General features: G+C 44.4%; 1 protein-coding gene across 8 annotated transcripts in view; it reads left to right on the top strand.

Moving 5' to 3' along the window:
* Positions 1 to 22026, top strand: part of ptprua (protein tyrosine phosphatase receptor type Ua) — a 196872-nt gene that overhangs the window by 17363 nt on the left and 157483 nt on the right. For 6 of the 8 annotated variants that reach the window (XM_056398884.1, XM_056398883.1, XM_056398882.1 and 3 more), the window contains exon 2: positions 10626 to 10685. The exons of the other annotated variants lie outside the window; for them this stretch is intronic. In XM_056398884.1, the coding sequence (XP_056254859.1) occupies positions 10626 to 10685 (60 nt within the window). The remainder of the gene's footprint in view (positions 1 to 10625; positions 10686 to 22026) is intronic. 8 annotated transcript variants of the gene reach the window in all.

The following is a 22026-nucleotide window of genomic DNA, read 5'->3' as shown; positions in this document are numbered from 1 at the left end:
TGGAGGATTTAAACTCCTATCGCAACGGCAAAGCAGCATGCTACTTGCAGAGAAAGCGAGAGCAGGGAAGCAAAACCGTATACTCTCATTATCAGAGTCTACAGGAGACTGAGACGGGGGGATGGACAGGGAGAGATTGCTGCAGAAAAAAAGGAAGCAGAATGAGCTGAAGGAACAAAGAGTCACAGAGCAAGATGGAGGAAGAAATAACAGAAGTAGAAACTTTGTAATGCCTCAGTTAAAAATATCAGTCTTCAGCTGCAGACTGGAGGAAGGCTGAAGAAGAGAAGGCGATTAGGAGAGGAGGAAATGAGGAAGATGAGACGGCTACTTAGTCGCTATGTGAAGGATAGAGAGCCTGTTGTCCACTGTTTGGACACAGCAGAGGCACTGTCTGCAGCTGCATGGTCCCTGTGGCGGAGCTCCGTCTGTGGGACTAGCACACACACATATGCACACAGAGAACCTGCACTGAAGGGAGGCTTCTCATTAATGTGCGCTGCAACACGAGGCTCGTTTTAGAGACCATTACGTTCTGGTCGGAGCCGCTCGTTTGTCAAGATAGTCCAGGAATCATCCTTTGTCTTCTTTAGTGAGCTGATGCAGTCAAGTCACAGATACTTTAAAACTAGGACTACATTATTTATATAGCTGTCTGTCTATCTACATATCCATCTTTATATATATTTATCTATATATATATATAGAGAGAGAGATATAGAGAAAGAGCAATCTATTTATTCTCCTGGCCCTCTGCTGTCTCTGCTTCGAAACACCCAAGGGAGACACTTCATTTTTTGTAAAGCAGGTGCAGGAGACAGGGAGCAGCTCTGTGTGTGTGTGTGTGTGTGTGTGCGTGTGTGTGTGTGTGTGTGTGTGTGTGTGTGTGTGTGTGCGTGCGTGCGTGCGTGCGTGCGTGCGTGCGTGCGTGCGTGTGTGTGTGCTGTAACTGTGTCTGCAGCAAGTTAGAGTTCAGTTAGTTCAGTTAACGATTCCTCTTTCGACTCGGGGATGAGCTCAGCGAGTTTTTTCTGGGGCATCTTCCCTGAAGTGGCGCCCTCCAAGCAGCACGAGTGTGTCTTAAACGTAGCCCTGATGCAGCTGTGGGGGCTGTTTCAGTAATGGTGGTGGTGGTGGTGTGTGTGTGGTGTGTGTGTGTGTGGGGGGGGGGGGGGAACGGCTGAATGGGCCTGTCTGCTGGCCTGCTCCGGGGGGGTTACACATGATGAATGGAAGGAACTCAAGGACTGTGTCTCGGCGTGGAGAGTTTTTCAGGCCTGTGCGGCGTGACCTTGGGGCGAACGTGAAGGACGTTTGCATCCGTGGACCTGGTCTCTCACCTGGTCTCTCACCTGGTCTCTCACCTGCAGGCTCAGTCGCCGCAGAGCAACAACTGTGTGAGGCTGACGTAGTAGTGATATCAGACAGGTAGCGCTGCACATGAGGCGCACTGTCATTATTAAAGCATTTATTTCCAAATCCAGTGTCAAACCTGATGTTGGAATAACTCTACACTTCCTCCTTATTAGATTCAGGTTTTTCTCATTTGCCTGGAAGATAAAAGCAACTAAAACTCAAAGATCTCGTTTCACCTTTTGTTGGCTCAGAAGATAGAAAGACTTTTTAATGGCAGCCTAATGAAGTTTGACAACATGTAACAACAGCATGACACAGCGTAAGATGTGAGATGCTGATTGAATCTGACACTGAAACAACTGAACTTTTCTTTTACACCTTATTTTTTCATGAGCTACTTGCTTTTACTTTTATACACGTGAAACTTGGAAATTCTCCTGAAATAAACAGGATCGTGTAACGAGATCACCCCCCCCCCCCCCCCCCGACCCCGAGAAGAAGAGTCGTGGTGACTCTGTTGGTCTCGTTGGACGACAAATACACAGTCCACTTTATTGGATGTTATAAGAGTTGTGTTTCTTTTCATACTCAAACAGATCCTGTCAAAGTGGCAGACAGCGGGAGCAAGATCACAACAGACAGAGAGGAACACTGATGTTTTTTCATTTCAACCGGTGAAAGTGACAGTCAGGGCGAAATGTTTGTCTGGATCTGGATCCAGAATGGAAGCGGCCACGGGAACCTAACACGAACCTTATCTTGGGGTATCATTGGACAGTGAGGTTTTGTATTGAACCTTTAGTGCTTCGATAGTTCCTAACCAAATGTGTCTGAAGCGCTAATTATCGAAAACGGTCAACTTCTGAAAAAGACGGCATCAAATATTCAGTCAGATGTGTTATCTTGTTTACTTGTCTCTCCTCACTCAAATCATGATTTTATATTTTATTGAGTTTAAGTTCTTGTACTTTTGTTGAAATATATTAGATTTCCCAAAGTAAGGTGTTTTTGGTATTAGTTCTAAGACTTGTGTATAAACCTCCAAGCATTCGACCGTGTGGCTCGTTTGTTGCAACCCTCTGATACGACCTGAAATATTCCCCCTGCGGCAGCAGGCGTGCCGCACCTTGGTTGTCATGGTTGCGTTAATGAACACGAGGAGTGCAGTGACAGTGGCATAGCAGACCTTCGTCGCCGTGGTTACAGTAGTAACGGCCATGGCTTGGTTAGGTTTAGGAGAAGAATCTTGATTTGGTATAAAATAAGTACTACTTCCCTCAGATTTGACGAACCTCGTTGTCATGGTTACAATAGTAACAACAACAACAACAATATGGTTAAGGTTGTCGAACGGTAATGGACGAAAGAGACGACATGAACTGCTGGTTTTGCACGTGAAATCAAACACAGAGTTAATCGCTCTATATGCCACGTCTTTGGACTTGTTCCTTTGCCCCTGTTGTAATTACTGCGGCCACCAGAGGTCGCCAAAAACAACAACACTATGGGTCATAAGCTGCAGAACAGGTGATCTGTGGGCTCGTCTTTTACAGCAGGACAGTCTCTCCATGTCAGATTCCCTCATCCTGAAGAGGAAACAATAGAATATTCTTTGCTTTAATCAGCCTTAGTCCTGCTTGAATTGTGTGTTTTTGGTGTCGGTAAAAACGTGTCCGCTGGGATAAATGTAAACTGTCAACTGTCATCGCCGACAGACACTTCACAAACAAGACTGGTGCATCCGATGTGCGCGGGGGGGGGGCTGTAAACACATCAGTCAGCTTTATGCTGCGTTCATGAACAGATCGGATTTCCCTCAAGTACAGTTAAAGCTGCCGACTGGTTCGTCTGTGACGCTGTGTGTTTCACAAATGCTTCCAACATCCAGCTTTCTGCGTGTCACCTGTCACCTGAACTCAGAATACCTATCGGGTCCACTTCAGTAGTTTCTGCTTCACTTCTCTCGTCCACCGCAGCGAGCACCTGCGCCGTGTTTGTCATCCTCCAGACCTGACTCTGCGGCTCACACTTTGAGGGGGTTTGATTACTTCAGCCAATAACACAAGCAGCATCTGATTGCAGAGGCCCTCCGCCGTGAATAAGAGTGATTATCAAAATTTAGTGAAAACTACATTTATCTTAGAATAACACTGTGTAATCCATGGTTGTAATGTTTCATATTATGCGCTGCTGATTGCCAAGTTTCTAAACTCTTGTTGAAATGGATGATAATTACAGCCCTACTCCGACAGATCATAGACTTCTCTTTACAGAGTGGCGAGTGGAAAATGAGAAAATTGGTGGTGTTTTGTCCTTAACAGCAGCTTTTTTTTACCCCCCCCCCAAAAAAAAAAAACAAACAAAAAAAACCAACAAAACGCACCAGCTATCATTGTCGCTTCATTAACAAGCCAATGATCAGCGCTTCTATTTAAAAGAGGACGGAGGAAAAGGAACTGCTGGCCGATGGTTGGCATATCATCCCTCTTGCAAATAAATTACCCACTTTCTCAATGACTCACATACAATAGACTCTAATTATAATCATTCTCAAGGGTTCGGAGGAATGTGTTATATCGCTAAGTAGGCTGCCCATGCTGAGAGAGATCCCAAGACTCTGCAAAGATGAACGCCGCCTGTTGCTTCTGAGGCAGTGTGTGGGTTTATTCTAGTCAATTCTCCAAACTAAAGACAGGTTTATGAGGGTGGTTATTGCTCCCCCCTCTCCCCTTTTCCCTCTGATGTTCTGGCAAATTCGACTGAATATCTTTAGAGAGGCATCTTCTCGGAGGAATGTGCTCCTCCACAGGGGACTGGGTATATTTGTAGAAGCGATCTGTCTACTTGAAGAATGTGTCTCCCGAGTGTCTTAACTCTCATTTCTTCTCTTACTGGCAAAATGAAAGAAGACACACAGCGCTGTCTCCCCATTATCCTCAGGGCTTAGTCTCTCCTGTCTTCTTAGATGAGAATTAAGATACGTGTGTGTGTGTGTGTGTGTGTGTGTGTGTGTGTGTGTGTGTGTGTGTGTGTGTGTGTGTGTGTGTGTGTGTGTGTGTGTGTGTGTACATGTCTGTATGTGTTTGTCTGTATGTGGTGCGTGTTTCTGCCACTGTGACGACATTCGCACCTCGTGTATCCAAAAAAAAGAAGCAGGAGGTATTTACTAGAAATATGAGCTAAATATGACGTTAAGAGTCGAACTGGGCAAAACAAAAGCACTTTTTGTTTTACTGAACTCCAAAAGAAAAAAACAAGTGAAACAAATCTGCCAGCGTCCTGACGTTATTCCAACATATTTTAGTGCAAATGAACTCCTTTCAAGAATCTTACAAGCTCAACTATCATGTGTCTTGATTCTGTTCTTTGCTGTTTCACAGTACTGACACTCATCTGCATAAAATTCTTGAAACACATCAATTTGTATTTTATACATGTTGAAATAATCGTACTGCAGTGGCAGATTATAACGTTTAGTTTTTGTTGTATAGTGCGCTGCTTTAAGCATACAACTGTGAAGAACTGCAGGTGGTACTTGTTAGAGAGAGGAAGTTGGTCTGTTTCTATTTTATTTGAAAAACTAGACATAAAAACTGTGAAAATATGCAGGATTTGAAGGGTTGAATACAATACAGATACTTGTGACTTGTATCTGTCATACAAGCAATTCCCTGTTACACCACATTATATAGCATTACATAATGGTTTTTACACAGTTAGAGTGAAGATTATACTTGTTGACTTCAGTTTAAATATGTTAAAGATCCCGTGTTTGACACTTTTCCTGTATTTTATTTGAAGTGTTGATCCATTAGAAGATATAGTTGTGGTTTTAAGAACCAGAAACCCTCTCAGTGTAGTTTTACATCTCCTCTCTCAGGCTTCTCTCTGGAGCTCAAGTAACAACAGGTTAGTGAGCCAATTAGAAGAGAGGAGGCTCTGAGCCTCTCTTCTGATTGGCTGACTGTTTTCTGAGTGATCCAATAAAAATATAGCAGATTTCAGGTAAAACACAAATCCTGCAAGGTTTGGATGGTGGGTCCAGGTGGGCGGGGCTTGGTGACTGCTTTGTTGTGACATCACAAAGTTCCAGAAGTCCTGACGGCTGGTTTTAAGGCTCAGTTTCTGAATACAGGCTGTGTGCATTTCTCTGTGGACTGAGGCTTTGATACTTTCACAGTATTAATATAGAAGCTAGAGCTGATCTATAATCACACTACACATGGACACAGACCTTTAGATTATATGGGTTCTTTAATGACAATAATATATATACATGCTTTTTATTTTTTTGTGCCACATAGTAAGAGACTGGAAAAGATTACTGAACCTGGGAAACCCTTGGAAACGCAGTCCATTAAAAACAAACATAGAAAAAAATAAAATTTTCCTGCTCTGTGGATGGATCGTCACATAAACAGGGCCATTACAGGCGTGTTATGCGTGTTAATGCAGTCATGTAAAAGAGGCTTAAATAGTCCGCTGCCGTCACAGTTCAAATGCAGCAGATACTGAATGAGAAAAGGGGAGTCGTTATGCGCATTAGCTATAGGTGCGAGGCAATTAGAAACGCTACACCTTCAATTTACAAAATTATTCAAGTATAAGGAAGCAATTAAAATCGGCTTGTAAACGGTTCTGTTGGCGTACATTTGCCGAGGCATGGTAAATCATGGCTGACACATACACACACAGACGAGCAACCACATTTACACGTCTGATAAGTTTAGAGTCTCCAGTTCATCTAACCTGCCCGGCGACGGGCTGTGGGAGAAACAACTGGAGCACCTGGGGAAAGAGTCGCGTAGATATGAGGGGAGCAATCGAACTCCAATTACACCTCCAGCCTTTGTCACGTGAAGTAACATCTGAGATGGCACAGTGGCGTTTGGATTTCTAACATGTCCGGTTCTATGTATCACAGACGATTTATGTCCAAAAATAACAGGGGCACAAGGTGGACTGGAAATCTGTAACGGCATCATGGTGTAAAACCTGCAAGTGACTGAAAGGGTTAATTAATAGCAATGACTCAACACTTACTCAGCCAGGTGCTGAGATTTCTGGCTTTCCGTCCCACCCCCTGTTGTGGAGCAACCCCCCCCCGCGTTCAACTACTGGCACTTTCAGCTCATTGATGGATGGTGCAATGAGTGAGTTTCAGCTACCAAAGCTAAAACGTCTCGCTCTCAAACCAGAAAAAGACAGTGACAAAGCGGCGTTTGACGACAGTATTTATCACAGCTTTTTTTGCATGGTGACATATTAACTCTTAACATCAGCAGGCGGCTGAAAAATGAGGCCAATAACATTGAAGTGTTAAAAGCTGCAGTTCCTCTAACGACCACTAGAGTCTGGCTCCAACATTGAGTCAATCCTCATAGACTCCCATGTTAAAATGTCCAACTTTACAGCAGAAATAAACATGTTTACATTATTAGCTGGGAGTTAGGGGCGGAGTCAGGCACCGCCAAGATGTGGACGGTGGAGCAGCTCACTCTGAGCTTCAAAAACGGCTCTTCCGAATCCTGTGGGTGAAATCAGAGGCTACGTCCGTCTTTATTTACAGTTTATGGACTTCACATTTTCATTTGATCTCAGCTGCACTGACTTTATTATGTCCACAGTATATACAACTTTTACCAGCATTGCGTACCCATTGCCAACAGAGGCTGATAGAAGTATGGCTTCTTAAAGCAGCTTCAAAGCCTAATGTATACAGTGAGTTTCATAAGTTTTGGAAGTACAACATATTCTTTTTTCACAGGCACAAAGTTGGCAACCCTGCAGTGCCAGTGCCCTGTCTGTATGAATAACACATGAAGCCTTGAGTTGGCTGGCAGCTGTGCCGTTTCCCACGCAAAGCCCTCTGCCGACGGCTCTCCTCAAGGATCAGCTGCTCATTAGAACTGTGTTGTTGCTAATTGATCAGCGGCGTTGGGCCTGGACGACCACCCTCCGCCCAAAAGTCGGCCATGTTGGAGAGGAGGAGATTTTTTTATTTTTTCCTTTCTTGTAAAGAAAAAAAAAAAAAAACTGACTGAAACTCCAGCATGACCCGAGCAGCGTGAAGCCTCAGATCTACAAGCCATAGAAGGAGACAAACAAGAACAGCCGAAGGCGTCTCCTTCCCACCCCACCCCCCCTCACATACATGCACATTCACATTCGCTGCATCTCCCCACAGACACTCGTTGTTTTTTTTTTCCTTCCTCCCTGTGCTTTTATCGCACAAACACACACGTTTTGTTTTTTTTTGGTTTTTTGTGCTTTGCTGCTACCAACCCGCCAGCCCGCACCTCTTGCCTGTCCTGGCCATCAGTCAGCCTTCCCACCGCGCTGCCGATGTGACAGAGGAGCCGTCAGAGCATCTCAGTCAGCGGCTCTGATGGTGAGCCAGAGTGACAGAGCGACAGGGGGAAACGCGCCAAACAAACAGCCAGTAATATTGCCCTGTCCTTTCACTTACAGCTCTCTGTCAAACCAGAGTGCTGACAGAGTGGGAAAAAGTACAGACACGTTTGCACATGCACACACTCAAGCGGTGAGCACATACACACACACACACACACACACACACACACACACACACACATAAATGCAGTATACACACAGCTGTTTGCATTATAATTGGATCATTTCAAAAGAAGCTTTCTTGCTGATGCATATTGAGTGATTTCCAATAGCTTTTCGCTGCAAAGCTCCGTTAGCCAAATGCAAGGATTCATGAATGCCAAAACTGTATCCCTCACATTCAGTGTGTGACTTTGCCGTCATAACCCCCCTCTGAGCCATGCCGAGTTATTTACACAGCTTCGGGTTAGGATTATGTCCACGGGCCCTGATTGTTTCCCATGCATGACTGGCATTAATGTGTCTGGGTAGCTAAACAGGATGGGCAATGCACAGAGACACGGCTGGCTCTTACCTCAATCAGGGCCTGGATGATCCAGGATTACCGTAGATCTCATCCATTCATTCCCTATGGGCTGCAGCTTGGTCTGTCTCCAAGACGCCCGCCTAGTGCTACATGCTAATCACTGCTGAGAGGCTGCATCTGCAAAAAGACTGTACTAGGAGATTGTGGGAACACTTATGAAAGAAGAGTATTCTCATACAGTTGCCATTTGTGGCGCTGTAACAGTGAGCGTGTGCCGGGATGCAGGAAGAATCCACAAAATCAGTGACAGATCTACCTGCTTGTATTCTAACGTACCCTTGCATAAGCGTTCGCTGCAGGAACTTTACTTTCCTTGTTTCTGCCAGCTTTGACACTGGCTCATTTTTCTGTTATTTAGGGTACAAAATAATTAAACCGTGGAGTTCCATTATTGAATTTAATGTGGAAAATCAGACCCTTTTCTTCCTGAAATAGTCATTGTCTCCTGGTTGAGTTCTGCGGAACAGTGACAAAAGAGATTAAGAGGCCCTAATTCTCCTCAGAAATCCACTTTAGCCCTACTAGAGAATCTCGCCTGAGGGTTGGAGAAAGCTTTATATCCCTATCGCCAGACTGAGCTCTTCTTAGCTTCATGTGTCCCCAGTTTCACTCCCGTTCAGCGATGACAGGTACATCTGATAGTGTTCACCCGGGGGGGGGGGAGTGAGCGGGATTACTTCCCCGACACCAACTTCGACGACCTTCTGACCTCCAGACCAACCTGACGGATTTTCAGGCGTCTGATTGCCTTTGAAAGCTGCAATTTCCATACTGATATGGGATGTAGCTGCATAATTCAGGAGACTACAGTCCACTGTTACATGACCTTTGACCTGCGCACCCAAACAGATCTCGTTCCTTATCCAGCATATTCAGGCACTAAGCCCTGACTAAGCACTCTTCATCCTCCAGCTTGTCTTTGAAGGCGTGTGTTTCTGTAAGTGCAAAGTGTTGTCAGTCTCCATTAAACTCAAGCACAAACAAAGACGTGTCCGGCAGCATGACTGCAGGCTACGGAGACGCCGCCGGCCGCTCTCAGAGGTGACACCCGTGTTCGCTGAGTCGGCGATGAATTATTCGCTCCTTAATCGGGACAGAAAAGACGCTGTCCGTCTTCAAATGGGCTGCACGGGCCGGTGTCGCCGGCGTCACGGATCGCCATAAATCACGCCTCAGACTTAGTCGCGAGCATGAATCATGTTTGTGGTGGTGGTGGTGGTGGGAGGGGAGGACTTGCACAGTGCACGGCTCCTTGGATCTCCTTACTCCACGAGGGCTTGTGGCCAGTTGGAGCAGTTAACAGGTAGTTAATTCACCCTACAGCTATGACGGTGTGTGTGTGTGTGTCCCCCCCCCCCCCCCCCCCCGGAGGTGAAGCGACTGCTGGGCAGACTGCAGCTAAATGAATTTCTCCTCGTTCCTGCCGTTTCCTGGAACCTATGGATTTCAAGATTGTGACCAAAGAGAGTAATCTCATTTAGAGCACCCCATTTGGTCCAGATGTATTTATGTGTTTCATCTCTGAGAGTGAGTGATTCATTTTGTTGTGTCTGGCCTCTCTGCTTGAATAACGAATTAGCAGGCAGGTTAGCCTAATGTAATGCTCCCTTCTGGAACTTCAGTCTGTGATAGCCTAAGGGTGCAAACATAAGTGGATTAGAAAACACACACATGGAGAATCCACTGTCTGTTTTATAAAACCCGCACGTCCCAGCGTCTCCAGCTTACCCTCCCCTCCTTCTCTCTCCCTCTTTTTTTTTTCTTCTTAATACACACCAAAGCACTCGCAAACAAGCACATGCATAAGCATGAAAAAGACCGGCACGCTGGAACATTATTCTGGGCCGATGCGTCGACGGTGGCCTTGCGCTGAGACTCTCATCCTCTTGCTCGATTCCGGCCGTGACGCTAACACGAGGTGAAGTGTTATCCCGGCGCGGCCCGGTCATGAGGCTCGCCCTCTGCGGGGTGGCACAGCACCAACTGTGCAACCTCGGACAGTGGGCACAACCTCGAGCAAGGCAGCAGGAAGAGAGAAGTGAGACCCAGAGATAATGATGCAGTGCGTGTTGCTTCCCATTTTTTCATTTATTTATTTCTTTCTTTCGCTCCGTCGTTACGCTGCCTGCCTCGTGGCCTTTTTCCACAGGCAGGCCATTAGTGGGTATGTGGTGGCGTCCGACGCTTTCTTCAAGTGACAAACATGATTTAATTCTACTTGTGTGTGTGTGTGTGTTGTCTCTCTACTTGAAGACGGGGGACATGGTCGTGTGACCAGCACCGGGATACATCATTACACAGTGAAATGTCCTCTGTTTCTCCTTCACAGAGTTTCCAGAGAGAGAGGTCCCAGGGGTCCTTGTGTTGTCTGGATTAGATAACAGATACAGTATGCCATCCACACACACACACACACACACACATGCAGAAAAACATGCAAAACAACATTGTGTGTGTGTTAATGTGTGAGGGGGCGGGGCGGCTTGTTGCTGCTCAGGCATGGCCTGAGCTGAATGTCTTCAGACAGCATTAGACAATGCGGGCATGACAGGGGCTTCACTTAATTCATTGACCTCATTCCTTGATCCTGTTTATTTGTGTTCTTCTGGCTGCTTAGCGGGCTTCGCTTAATAACGGCGGGCAGCTAGAGCGGCGCGGCGGCTCAAGGTAACGCCGCTCAGAGGGTGGATGTGGCGGCTTTGAGGCGCGAAGAGATGAAGTGAAGTGAAATGTGTGTGTGTGTGTGTGTGGAGGGGGGAGTTATTAAATTATTTCAAACATTATTTCAGCTCACCCACTCATCCTTGGGGGGGGGTGGGGGGGGTGATGCACAAAAGCAGGAGAGTAATAGACTTTTAAAGGAACTCCGTGAATGGCTGATTTAATGCCTGTACTCCAGGATGCTAAATCAATACCTCACCCCACCCTCGGGCTCAGTGCAGCAGCTCCTATAGGATATCCATAAATTGAGTGGATGATGGCGGCCAAGTCAAAGCCACCTACTCCCATTAAACCCCATCATGAGGAGGGACAGGTATAGGTCACATTGTCCAAGTGCTGACAGAGATTAATTGAGGCTGTGTGACTTTGTGCACCTGCAGGGCCTCGGGGGGGTGGGGGGGTGGGGTGGGGGGGGGCGTCTCTGTCCCTGCCCTTAAATAACCTGGCGGTGCCCAGCCACCTCGCCGACAGTAACAGGTGAATATTTTATGAACCGCAGGGATTTGATAGAAACTGCTGCTGATTTTTTTTTTTTTTTTTGGGATGGCAGCTAATGGCTTCAGCTGTGAGATAGTCGGAGGATTGGAGTTTACTTTCCCTCAACTCGATCTGAAGATTTGCCAATCTGTTCCACAGACAGCGGCTGTCTCGATTGCTTGGGCAAACGAAGTGTCACGTTTGTCCGCCCCGGCACTCGGAGTTTAACAAAAAGAAAAAAAGAAAAGGGGAAGGCCAAAGTTGTGAGAGAGCAGCCGCAGTAAACTGCAGGGAAGGGGGGGAGTGTGGATTTTCAGACGGGCACAGATGGCTGTGCTGGAAGTAGATGCAACAACAAAGTGCAGTGGAGACTCTTGTCTTCAGCTGCCTGGGACTCTCCGTCTTCGTCTGCTAATGTCAACCTGTCTGGCTGTGACAAACGCCCGAGTTAAACGGCTCTTTATTCCTGTTTGTGCACACAAAGCATGCAGGGCTTTCATAATTGGACCGGTGATTTTCAGTCACAGGCTAATTTCTGAAGAGCTTCCTTTCCCCCTGGCACACAAACACTGTGTGGTTGCCACTTTTCAACGTGCACAATACAACCTCTGAATGTGTTTTTCATGTTGTTTCTGACTTTATTTCTCGGAGATCACCAGTTCAGTAATGAATTGGAGTTTCTGCAGGTGGAACTTAAGATGATACTTGCGGTTTATTACTCTAATTGGCTTTTATTTTGCTCGTTTGAATTAGATCTCGCATCATTGCTGAAAGAAAGAGGTTTGAAAGGGCAAGAAATATGAGCAGTCAGAAAATCAGAACTTTCAATAAACCTGCAGGACAGCCGAATTATTTGGAAGAGAAAACAAAGGCAAACTGTGAAATCGATTTCAAAACTGCCTCAGTTAATGCATCTCTGGTGTCACACGGAGGGATTATTACCAATACTCCTGGTGTTCCCACCTTTAGTTTTTACCTCAGTAGATTGTGATTTTGATGTGGTGCAACTTTGAGTAACACCAGCGAGTCGTGACTTGATTTGTTTTTGGATTGATTTGATGTCCTCACCGAGCCTGAAGATTGTTGAGAGAGGGGAAGAAAAAAAAAATCCTGACAATGGAGTCGATACAATGGCGACGAATCATGTCGCTCAGGTGAGAGGGGGAAGGCGTGTTTGGGATTGCACGCCAGCAGAAACAAACGATTACTCAAATTATTATTCATCTGTCCGATCCTGTGGTCAGCAAAGAAAGTGTAATAAGTATGATGACCTGTCTTCGACTTGAGACATGCATTAGGCCAAAACTGTGAATTATAATGCACCTGATTTGTCTTTGAATCTCTGCAAGAGACTAGACTGCATCACTTCCTGTGCAACGGGGACGTTTTTCCCGGGAAGGACACTGAGTTTTCACAGAACGAAGCTCACCTTGATTTGACTCCAGAAATGTTTGGACAGAAGCCGCTCTTTCACTTTTTCCGCCTCCGTGCTGCTGTTATTATTAGTCCTGAAATGAAATGACGCGGTAACTACACATATGGATTGTTTGCTTCATTCAGGAGACCTCAAAGCATCATCAGATCAATAGCAACGTGTTTCCAACGTCCCCCTGCCGCTTCAAATTTGACATTGTTGTATCATTTTTCCCCATTGCAAAGAGAAACCTGTGCAGGAGCAAAGCACAGTGTTGTGCCTTTGTATTTGTGTGATAGCGTGTGCGTATTTGTGCTGAGTATTTTCACATCTCTCTGATGAAGGTTTAGGTGTGTGCACACTCTTGTCTAGGTGAGGATGAGCAAACATGTGCCGCTAAACAGTGTGTGTTCTCACATTCTCCAGTGTGTGTCTCCACGCTGTGTGTGCGTGTGTGTGTGTGTGCGATTCCATCTGTCCCTGTGTTTGAATAAATGTGAGCTTTTTTAAAAAATTGCTCTCCTTAAACGTCAGAGTAGAGTACATCAAAAGGCCCATCGCCTCCCCCCACGGCCCTACCTGCTGAAACTGCATACACCTGCTGCTCCATTCAGAGTAAATTACCTTTTGTACACAAAGATGTGACATGTCGTTGCATGAAAAACATCTCGGGTTTCATCACTCTTTCCGACATCTCGGGCGCTCATCCTCGCCCCTTTCTTTTCCTGTGTTTTTTCCAACTCTGGTTTCCGTTCTGATGCGCTGCGGGGTGACGAAACCCGGGAGAGGAAGCGGGGGGGGGGGGGGGGGACGGGTGTCGTCTAGACGCGGCGGTTTAGATGGGAGATGGGAGAGGGTGGCGTTGGGATAATTTCTGCACCGTGGGGGGTTTGAGGAGAGGAAGGCTGTGCTAGGTTTGCAGAGGTTGGTGGGGGGTAAATGGAGATAATTAGAGACATTTTGGAGGCGCAGAGGGGGTCTGGATCATCGGAGGCCGCTCCCTCCTCTCCTACATCCTCACATCCCTTCACACATGATGAGATGCAGTGTTTTGCTGCAGTTTAAATGGCCGCAATGCAAATGCAAATAACTCTTATGAAGCAAACACCTGCATCCTCATGCGGCTGCCGTTATGCAACACCACCCCCCCACCCTCCGCCACTTCACGTATGACTAATTACCGCTTGTGACTGAGAAGAATGCTGCGGTGATGATAAGCGGTTGGCAAGGCACCTCTCCGCCACTAGGGGCAGTGTGCACTCGGGGGGGAAAATACAGAGCGAGATTAAAAGAGACACTGACGCTGCGTTTAGAGGACTCTGTAAACAGCAGCTTCTTACATTGTAAACACTTTTACTTCGGCTTTCAGTCGGTGCAAATTACTTTAAAGTAATGATCTACTTTCTGGTTGGTGTCACCAACAAGAGCAGTCAAGTGGAGGGAACAATATATTTCAAATTAATTTCTAATTAAAACCAGCTGCCAGCTCAGGGATGACTGCGGGATGTGAAGTTATTTTTTTCTTCTGACTCATGAACGTCCTGCTTTGCTCGTACACTTTCAGTCCGATGCAGAAAAACCTGGTCTGCAAATAACAAGTATCCGTGGATCATTTCCAGATTTTTCATGGATGGTTTAGCACAAAGAGTGGTGTCTTCAAATGGATCATTTTTTTTCTCCAAACAACAGTCCTATATCGAAATTGATTTTTGCAGTGATATAGAAAAGAGAAAATAACAGTATCTTCACATATTTTTTGCGTTTTTGCTTGAACAATTTTTAATTTTTAACCCAAAACTTTCTATTTCAGATTCCAAAATCCCTGTCATCATAAATCATTAAACCTGTAATATTGTAAATTAGTATGAAGATGAGATTTGCGAATGAACAATGTTAAAGCTCGGCCTGTTCGCCATCATGAAACATAAACACATCACGTCACTCGTTGTGGGTTGGAGCTGATGGGAAATAATCAGAAAGGAATCCTTATGTAGTTTTGCAAAATAGCGTCTCTGCAAGATCTCCAAAATCTTTATAGTGCGAGACCAAAAAACTGTGTGACACATTGTCTTTAGATAACAGAGGGTGTCAGTCTTCTCATTTCTGGAAGACATTAGTTTTCTCTGAAGAAACTTGAGTGGCTAATTGGCGAACGTGTAATCAGTGTGTAACATCTCGGTGTGATTGTTTCATACTGTCTGCTGGTACGCTGGGTTTTTTGACAAGATTCACTCTTCTGTTACACTGACAGTAAATCTGTCAGCAGGATGGTTTTTCTTCATATTTCAGCGACTTCTGATACAAGATCATTTTTGGCTGATTACCGTCTTCTGTCTTTGCTCAATGAGTGTCTCCTTTTTCTTTTTTTCTCTCTCTCTCCCTGTCAAAAATCTGTCCATCCAGTATTTTATATCACTCTGCTACACTTGCTAACCTGAGGACTGATTGCTGTGCTGCTGTTAAAGCACCCTGTTCATTGCTCCCGAGTGAAACAGACTCATTCAACTTTAATTCAGCTCGGGGCTGCGAATAATGATTATTGTCATCACTGATTAACACGCTAATTATTTTCTTGAACGAGGTAATTGTTTTGTCGGTAAAAAGTGAGAAATCACATTTTGCCAATATGAGGGTGACATTTAAATTACTTATAGTTTGAATAACGGTCCAACATGCAGAGACATTCAGTTTATTAAAGGCAGAAAATTTCTACAGCGAAACTAGAAAATTTAAAATACATACACCTCATTCTCTGTCAATTGATCAACTAACTTTCAATTTCCCTCTCTGTTGATTGATTAATTAATCAACTAATGGCCCCAGCAATTCCCCAGAACTATATTAGCATTCTCAGTGTCATATACCTGACAACGTGTTTGTAAAGGCCTCACATGCAGACTATCAGTAGACACTAGCTAGCACAGGTGACTCAGACAGATGTGTTAGCTTGAAAAAGAGCATGCATTAAAAAAAAGAAAGATTTTATGTATGAATGTAAAGGTTTAAATAGATTAAATAAAGTATTGACTTGAGTAACTTTGGCGCACGGGTTGAGGTTGGTGGTAACTGTGGTGAGTGAGCTGAGAGGGATCTGCTGCTTTAACTTTAGCTGTCTGATGTTCGTCAGAATGGCGTCTTGCTAAGTGTGCTGTTAGAGTCGTGTTTGATTTTGCCGTGGCACATTTTGCAAAATGGCGTGACCTTTGTGGTGCTCCTACAGTGCCGTCTTTATTGTGGAAGCAAATTCAGCCATTGGCTTGGCCACATTGCTAATCTGCTAGGTTTGCTAATGCTAACATTAGCATTGCACCATCACTTCACTTCCTGTGTCAGTTTACAGTGTTACGTTGGAGTCAAATGGCTGTAGACACACACAAAATGAACCACCATGAATCTTTGCATGTAAACTATTAATGAAAAATCAGCAGTACTGTTTCCATTCACAGAAGCATCATGGCACAATATGTATGCTGGAGTTCATGCGGAGCAAACGTTAAAAACCTGAGCGCCCAAACTCTCCAGAACACTTGAGTCAGAGCTGCAGAGCGCCACAAACACGCTTAAACACTTCTGTTGTTGTTGTTGTTTTTAACAATCACGCCTCTCCCAAAGACATTCCCACATGACTTGAACGCAGCTCAACTATGTTTCTTTCTTCCTCTCTTCTTCGCCTCACCTCTTCTCCGGTGTCTTGTTTCTCACTTTAGACATTCTCGCCTCTTAAGCTCTCTTGAGTCCTCCTGTCGTACGTGCTCTCTTGTGCACGTACCCAGTCTGTCAGACATTCACACTCCGCTCTTCCTGTGTTTGTGTGATAGCCTGAGGTGGTGTTTTTCATCGGTACAGATGATAAATCCAGTCAGCTATTTGTCTCCTTCCTCCTTCAAGGTGTTTTGCATCACATGTCGTCATGCAGACATAAAACCAACATAAAATGTCTCAGGAAGGTGTTGGGCCATCATGTGCCGCCAGAATAACCTCAGTGCTACGAGTCTCTGCGCTCCATGCTTCCAGAAGATATTCACTCATTTGGTGTTTTGATGATGGTGGCGGGAAATCTCTAGAGTCTCAGGAAGGGGTTCAATTCAGCTGAAGTGACGGACTAGTGAAGGTCATAGCACGTGATTCGCATCATTTTCATGTTCATCAAAACATCCAGTGACCCCTCGTGCCCTTTGTGGAAGCACCTCTATATCGACATATTGCTTATTGTGAATTCCCTGAACAAGAGCGTCCTCTCTCTGGAGTCTGGGGTCTCATGAACGGACTGTAAACACCGTCTCAGGTGAATGATGTGAAAGTTCACCTGTGTTTGACAGAGTGAATGTCGTTCTGACTGCTCCTGTCTGAATTTTGCTGTGGTCTTGGTGCCAGCTTTTGTTTCTTCTTCTTTGTGTTTGGTTTCGTCTGTGCGCTGCAACACCACCTACTGTCTTTTCTGTTAAGACCCAGAAATGATGATGAGTACGAGGCTGTGAAAAGAGTTACAGATGTAATTTTGTATGTAATAATTCTGGATACTTTAGTTCACATCTGTGCTCTTCATTTAGATTTATCTCACTCTTCCCATTGGATAAAACAAATGTTGGTAGCATTTTATTTTGAAGGTCCCTAGTTTTGTAATTTCCTAAAAAAAAAAGCTGATATGCTTTAATTTCCTAAGAAACGATTTTGCAATTAGTTATTATTGTAGGGAGACTGAAGACAGTGTAATATATAGTCTGCAATTAGTAACTGATGAATTATTTTGATAATCACTTTATTTTGAAAAGCTAGCTGCTTCCAGCTTCTCCAATATTTTGCTGCTTTTCTTCAGTTTTATATAATTTCGAATTCAATATCTTTGGATTTGTGTCAGACAAAATGAGATTTCTTGAGTTATATCTTGGGTTCTCTGAAAGTGTGATCAGCATTTTACCACATTTTTTTAAAAAGTTTCTTGCTATAAACATTATTGGGTGTTTATATAATAATAATTAGCTGTTGCCTAAATACAGGCAGGTATGCAGTTTAACGGATGTGTCCAGTCGTTAAGGTTTTAGCAGATCTTTGAATCTCTGTAAATTAAAACCACTTATGTGTTTCCTTATAAATAAACACATGGATTGGTACTTCATCATGTATACCATCTTTCTGCATTACACACTTCTTTCCAGGAAACCTTGGAGAAAACTATCAATAAATGAATGGGATCTGTAAAATATCTGCATTTGTACATAAAACATTACACATAAAATTGTTGGCCACATTGTGATCACATATTCCCTTTTCCTCGTCCTTGCTGTATATATCTGCCCTCTTTCATTCTACTTTTTTTTTTTTGTTTTTGTTTCATTCCTTGGGTATTTTGTTGCTGCAACAGTTAAATTTCCCAGAGGCGATCATGAATGTTTTATTTAATCTCATCTTGTCCTCTCTCTCTCTCTCTCTCTCTTTTTTTCTTTCCTCAAAGTACCTGTGTGTGCTGCATTCTTTTTATTCTGCCAAGCACTGAGCTGCAGTACGGCGCCGCTGCTTCAGAGGCGGCGCCCGCTGTGCTCTCAGATCATCACATGATGCTGGGTTTTCTGCCTGACAAAGCAAAAGGGGTTTGGGCTGGAAGACTCAATGATCCTCTGGGGAAATGGTTTCATAGCTAAATGGCAATAGAATAGCACAGAAACAACAAAAGAAAACAATGTGTGTATGTGTAAGAATGCACAATCGCTCAAACAACATCTGGCAGGATGCACAATTGTTGCTAATTGAAAGGGACCTTCAAACAGCGGTAATATCAGTACAGCAGCCTATTAAGACTCTACTCATTTGTAACAAATCACTAAATATCTACAATTACAGGCATTAAAGGGGCATTCTAGTAATTTTTATGCATGAAGATCAGTTTACTTGTCATGTGAAGTGCGGCTCAGTCGTGAAAACAGCTGTATGATGTCGTCTCTGGCTGTGCGGGAGCTTGGCTACATCCCATGATGTCACAGTCGTTGTGGATTTATAGACTTGAGCTTGAGACCTGAACGTTCATCACAAAATAAGGCCTGTGATATAAACTGAGAGCTTGACAGGCAGGGACAAAGTTTTGAGCTGCATCATGGGAATTGTAGTATTCAGTGATTTTTTAGAGCTATATGTAAGTTTTGCTATTGCTACATAGCTAACGTTAGCATTAACAGCTGTTCACCTACCAGTCAGGAAGAGACATTTCGAGTCCAGCATCAAACTTCATTCCTTTACCAGCCGTCTCCAGAGGTGGAGAGCAACATCAACGTTAACTCTCGTCTCTATCACGTCTTTTCTTCCACTGAAGTCTGTCATGCTAACCAGCTAGCCTCGTCACTCTCCGACCTGCCCCCGAAGACGTGGCGCTGCTCAGAGGGCGGATCATAACCTCACGTCTTGTAAACGAGAGGATATCCGAAGCTCTTGTCAAGGGGAAGAGAAAACTCATATATATTGCACCTTTAGAAATCAGGATGTCTCATCCTCCGCTGCACCAATATTGACTGTTTTAATCCGTTTCTTATGAGCTCCCCAACTTTATGGAAGCACGTTCATACTGAATCGATTGGCTGAACCTCTTAAAATACACAGTGGTAGTTTATTTAACAATGAGACAATAAAACATTTGATATTTGAGGTGAATACCAATATCAGTGTTTGACATTGTACAAATGTAATAAAACAACACAAAATACCAACAATTTTTTTTATAAAGATCACTTTGTAATGACGTCTCTGTAACATTATTGGCTGACATATACGCCAATAATCATATATCTGCAATAAAACGGCTGGCATTATCGGTTTAGCTCTTATCCACAGGGGGTGATAGGCTCTATATCAATTACATGACTGTTGTAGGAAAGTAAATAGTACACACACACACACACACACACAGACACACAGTCAGAGTCAAAACAACCACTTCGTTTTGTCATTGAGGAGCTGCGGCCTGTAAAATCTCATCATATCTCATGAAATGAGATACGCGACATTTGAAAAGCGAGGGACGTCTGCTCTCGCAAAAAATGACCGATGGGATGAAATTAACAGGATTTGGGTTTTCATTAAAAATCATAATGAATACACACTTTAATGGGATCAAATGAACAGATGCACATATTGAAACAATTTCCGATTTGATGAGAAGAAAAACAAAGTTGAGTTAATGATTCCCGAGTAATGCGTCCTTTCACCCTGCACCTACAGGGAAACACTGTGGGGAATAGCACTGGATGTTTTGCAGGCATTTATGTTGCATTTATATTTGCAGCAGGTCCGGCTGCTCAAATTCCCCCTCATACTCATACTAAATTTACCATTTCATGTCATTTAATAAAAGCCGAGGGAGAAGAACACCTAATGATTGTTTCTGAAAACAATTTACCAAAGACAGATTGTCATGATATGAGAAAGAATATTTATCCCCAGTATGTAGAGAAAAGCCCAGAGGCTCATGTTTATCTCGCTCTGTAAAAAAAAATTATGCCGCTGCGTCTTTCACCGGCAAAATAAAAGTACAAAGTATTTTCACTTCCGCGGAGTCAGATGTGAGAGGTGTGAAGAAAGCCTGATAAAGTAAACACTTCCTTGTTCTCTTTTCATGCTTATTTGTAAAGACTCCAGCCTTTACAAAACCACTCTTTTTTTTCTTCTTTCCAATCCATTTGCCTTTGAATGAAGCCAAGAAAAGCGGTCAATGGCTTCAGTGGAACCAGTGCTGAGGAGGTTTGGGCTGATTAGCCCCTGGGAGACTTTGTGCTAATGCTCTTTTTCATTACTCTCCAAGATTATCAAAAGCTACTCTCTTCCAAGCGTGCTTGTTTCTTCCCTGCCCTGTCTCGTGTTCACTTACAAATACAAATAGTCCCCTCTTCATGGGGGTGGAGAGGCACACACACACACACACACACACACACACACACACACACACACACGCACGCACACATTGACTGGCTTCACTGGTTTTTCTGTTAGCACTCAGAGATGAGAGAGAGAGAGAGAGAGAGTGAGGCTGATAAGGGAGATGAAAGCTGTGGAAGAAAAAGAGGGAAACGAGGGAATAAACTGCTCTAGAAGGAAAATGTAAGGATCAGTAATGTGCCTCCGAGTGGTGATTAAAAGCACCCAGGGGTGGTAGGAGTGGTGGGAGGCCACGGGGTTCATTTTTTTTAGGAGCCGGGATCGAGGCCACATTGACAGCTCCCGAATTCCCTTTCGCCCCGGCTCGTTTCCTCAATGGTTCAGCACTCCTGTCTCTCCTCTCCTGCAGTTTGCCACGATACACACTCGGGGACACACTCTGCTACAGAGAGAGCCGATGGTCATTATCACCCATGAGCGCTCTGCAGGGTTTCGAGGGTCCTTTTCTAACCGTCTCCATGCACCAGCGTCCGTCTGAGTGAAGCCATCTGCTCATGGCTCCTCCCCGGGGGCTGCTCTGGTGCTGATCGGGTTGACTTCCTGTTGCTACAACTTCATGTGTTTAGATAGTTTGGACAATTGGTATAAACACACACACACACACACACACACACAGACGCAGGGGAGAAAGAGCGAGCTGCTGCAGCCGCTAAGCAAACTGGTTAATGCATCTGTGGTTGGTGCTCCTGTAGGCGTCGGAGCTGTCGCGTTGCTGACGTAGCTTTTTCGTGTTTACGTGACTGCAGATCGGAGCTGGAGCCGATAAATACCCGAGTCATTTCACCCCGGAAGTGAATGGCGATTGTAGCCGCTACCGTATTGCCATGAAGGCCTGATGTTAGTTTGACCGGTGTAAACGAGGCGTAAGAGACGATGGCTCAAGTTCATACTGTGACGTGAACACAGCTTTATTATCTATTATATATGTGTCCAAAATACTATTGTGTTACGAAGTAGAGGCTTTGTTCTTCAGTCATACTGTGGATCTGGCGTTTAAGCATATCGAGATGAAACTGGGACAGCAGGCGTCAGGAGGCGACAGAATACAGAAAGAACTTTATTATAATCTTATTGACATATTAGTGCGAAATAAGCCGCTGCAGACGAAAGAGGTCAATGCAAGAATCTTAAGTATTTTCACTTTCAGTGGTCATTTTCTCACTTACCCTTAGCAGCATGTGACCATGCAGAGAGCTTC

Source organism: Seriola aureovittata, chromosome 16, assembly GCF_021018895.1.
Source record: "Seriola aureovittata isolate HTS-2021-v1 ecotype China chromosome 16, ASM2101889v1, whole genome shotgun sequence".
Lineage (NCBI taxonomy): Eukaryota > Metazoa > Chordata > Actinopteri > Carangiformes > Carangidae > Seriola > Seriola aureovittata.
The sequence above is the reverse complement of the archived record's forward strand: the minus strand, read 5'-3'. Positions and strand labels throughout refer to the sequence as shown.